Consider the following 3,502-nt stretch of genomic DNA (forward strand, 5'->3'; position numbering starts at 1 on the left):
TGATAGAATCAATTTCAGGATAAAAATTATTGAAACAATAAATGAAAACAATGTTTCACCATTACAGTTATTAAGTTGGGTTTAAGCAAGGGGCCCCCTCACTTCTGAACAGAAATTCATGATGCCATCTAGTGACAAAGATGAGTAGTAGGAGACCTAGGCAGCCATCTTGATCCCCAAAACAAAGGGGTAAGAACCAACAGAGTAGCCATCTTGACATGTACAAGGGAAAAAAGAAGAACTTTTCATGTTCTCTTCTGATCACGAGGGAGTAAAACTTCACACTCAGGCAAGAGAGGCGGCGGCGGCAGAAGGATGAGGAGAAAGAAACAAGAAAGAACCCTTCTTTCATCTTCACATTCACACCAGAACCAATCTTCAAGCCCCAAAAATATCTCAAACAAGTAAAGTGTCATGCTTTCATCAATTAATGTAATGAAACCAAATTTGTAACTAAAAAACTAACACATATTGTAATCACTTTTGTTCAAACCATACAACAAATTGTTTCAGAAAACTTAAAAGAGAATAGAGGTTATTTCATTTTAAAAGCATATTATATCAATTTATTATAAATATAGTCCACTCCATCATTACCAGCAAATAATAAGTAATTATTTATTTAAACCAGCTTATCAGCATAATAATTAGTTTGGGTAATATCCCCCAACTTCTACTCTGTGGAATATCTAAACTAAACAAGTTGTGGAGGATACTTCATGGCAGTAACTACAGATGCTATCGCCAGAGAATATGGGTCTTTAGCCTTAAAACTTGGCTGCCTCAGGCTATGAAAATTATGTATGCAATGCTTAATCCAGATAATTTTAACTTTTCTGAGTGTTAGTTGGTAATCTTGAGAAGTCAGCTCTGAACATAACCTTCAATGTCATAGTTACAATATTATCATCTCTAAAAATTTACTTTTCAAAATAGAGTATTCTGTGATCTAACTTTTTTATTTCAGAAAGTAAACAACCGACGAACTGCTCAAGATTATTTGTGAAGAAAGAAAAAGTTCTTAAGCACAGACAATGCTAAAAATAACCATCACAGGTGGTTTGCAACGCAGGGAATAAAGGCATCACCTTAACAACCTTTTAACTGTTTAATGCAGCAGCGCCGGGTCATTACCAGCTTGGGGGGTTGATTTTTGTTTCGCATCGACCCCACAGAATGAAAAACTTGACCCCCTCCTTCCCACTCTGGTTAGAATAGGTGAGTTAAATATAAAAATACTCTTTGTAAAAATAGAATAATTAATAACTAATAAAGTTGGATGAGAAAATTAGTGTAATAGAAGTAATAATTTTAATAATTCAGACCAATGTAGTATTATCAGACAGTAGTTTATTCCTTAGTTTGCGAAAAGTAAAACTTAAAAACGATTTCATGACATCCATACATTTTTATGATTATAATTTTTTTTTTTTGCATTATTACAATAATAAAAAAATTAAAAGATTGTATCAATGAAAGAGGAGGAAAAATTGATGAAATGAAATAATTTGAGTAAAGACACTTAATTACATTAATAAAAAACACAAATGAATTTTAAATTAAATAATAAATTTATTAAAAAAAAAAAAAAAAAGAAAATCCTAAAACAGGGAAACAATAACAAAACTGATCTATGTTATAAAAGAAATATATAATTTGTAAATACAATTATTATTAACAAAATGCTTCAAACAATATAAGTTATGTTTATTTATAGAACTCGTGTTCGGATTCGTCTTTTTTAATATTGTTCTTATAACCTTTTTCAAAATCTTTCGCAAGGACAATATAACGATTTTCTCTAACAGCATGCATTCCAGCCTGAAACAAAAACAGAAAATATTCATAAAAATAACAGAAAAGATTATACACAAACATGATATTAGAGGTAATCATGATGTGTTAAATGTAAAATAATACAAGTATAGGATAGCAACCATATTTAAAGTCATGTTAAATGTTGAATACACAAGAGCTCCTAGCGGGTTTTCTGAGCAACTTGTTTTATAATCAAAACTTCATGTTATTGTTTACTTCTAATTTTTGATTAAAGTAATTTATTACATGTCTTAAGTGGAAGTTTGGTCACTGAGTATCTTGTTGATCGTCTAACTTGTGAGGAATAGAATCAAGATGGGCTAATTAACAACTGTCATTACACAATTATTATTGTCATCCATTGCTTTATTAGTTATAAAAAAACATCCAAAACAATACTAACGCAATCAAAACAGCAAGGAGCAAGCAATAAATATGTATAATACTACTTTCATTGTTACTACAACATCAAACAAAATGGTGATGAGCTGAGCGGGTCTGTTGCGTGACGTCATTCTCCATTTGACAGACCTAGTAACAGACTCTCAACCATGTTATATCGTTTTAACATGGTAAAATAAGGAAATATTTCTCCATTTAACATGAGTTTTTCCATTTAACATACTTTAACTTGTTAAACTAAAGATCATGAAAACCTCTATCATCACGACACATCCAGGATAAAAGTGACAATGCCAAATTTTATTTATTTTTTTTTTACTCTTGGGTCGGTTCATATGAAATGTCAGTTTTCACAGGAAAGGTTATTTAGTAAAATAAATTTATGAAATCAAAACATTTTTATTCAAAATATCTATCCTCATTTTTCGCAAAATGTTATCAACTTTTCAATCACAGAATTGAAAAACTCGGTGTTTTATGAAGAAATGAAGTCAGAAAATGCGTTTTAGACCAGAAAATCATTTTCAAAATTTGACTTATAAGGAAGTTCTCCAATTTCTGAACAGATGGAGGTAAGTCTGGCAAATAAGTTTGGTTTGGAAGGATTTCGTGCAGATATGCAGAACGCAGAGAAAAGAAAAATTATGAAGATTTTATAAGATTTAAGAAATTTACACACCTCTATACTCCTATTTATTTTGATTATTGTCTTTTCTTCATCATATAATATTTTTTGTATCCATTCTTTTAACTTTATTTATTCTGTATATTCTATACACGTATATTTATTTTATTTTTTTAATTATTTTCAAATGTAACATACTTTATACTTTAACTGTCAATCCCCACTTTTCTCTATAACGTCCTGTCAAAACAGTTCACTTTCGCTCGCTCTGATTTTGAGTCTGAAAGGTACGTCTTATGTTTTGTTCATTATCTTCCTTCATTTTTATCCTCCTTATTCCATCTCTTATTTTGTACTTTATATTATATTTATTCTTTTTATCAGTTATTATTTCTGTTTCTATTAATTGTCTATTTTATTACCTTTTATTATTCTAATTTAATTTTTATGTTTGTGAACCTTTTTAATTTTTCATTTGCTTTGTTCATTTTTGTTTTTTTATACACATACATTTTCAGTAGCTAGTTTTACATAATAAGTTTTTATACATTCAGCAGATATACTTCTCTTAGGAATATTATTCAAAAGAACCAATAATTTTTGGAATGACTTCAACAACTATGAATATAAAATTAAAAAGCTATATTAGAATGATAT

At 29.2% G+C, this 3,502-nt stretch overlaps 1 protein-coding gene across 1 annotated transcript in view; it reads right to left on the reverse strand.

Annotated features, from left to right (window-relative positions):
* Positions 1-1,632: 1,632 nt before the first annotated feature.
* The window catches only part of LOC106681276 (26S proteasome regulatory subunit Rpt3), a 13,460-nt gene continuing 11,590 nt past the window's right edge, over positions 1,633-3,502 (reverse strand). Inside the window, exon 9 of the mRNA XM_014421516.2 lies at positions 1,633-1,821. Within this exon, the coding sequence (XP_014277002.1) occupies positions 1,708-1,821 (114 nt within the window). The 3' untranslated portion in view covers positions 1,633-1,707. The remainder of the gene's footprint in view (positions 1,822-3,502) is intronic.

Source organism: Halyomorpha halys, unplaced genomic scaffold, assembly GCF_000696795.3.
Source record: "Halyomorpha halys isolate HHAL.00 unplaced genomic scaffold, Hhal_1.1 Scaffold323.1, whole genome shotgun sequence".
NCBI lineage: Eukaryota > Metazoa > Arthropoda > Insecta > Hemiptera > Pentatomidae > Halyomorpha > Halyomorpha halys.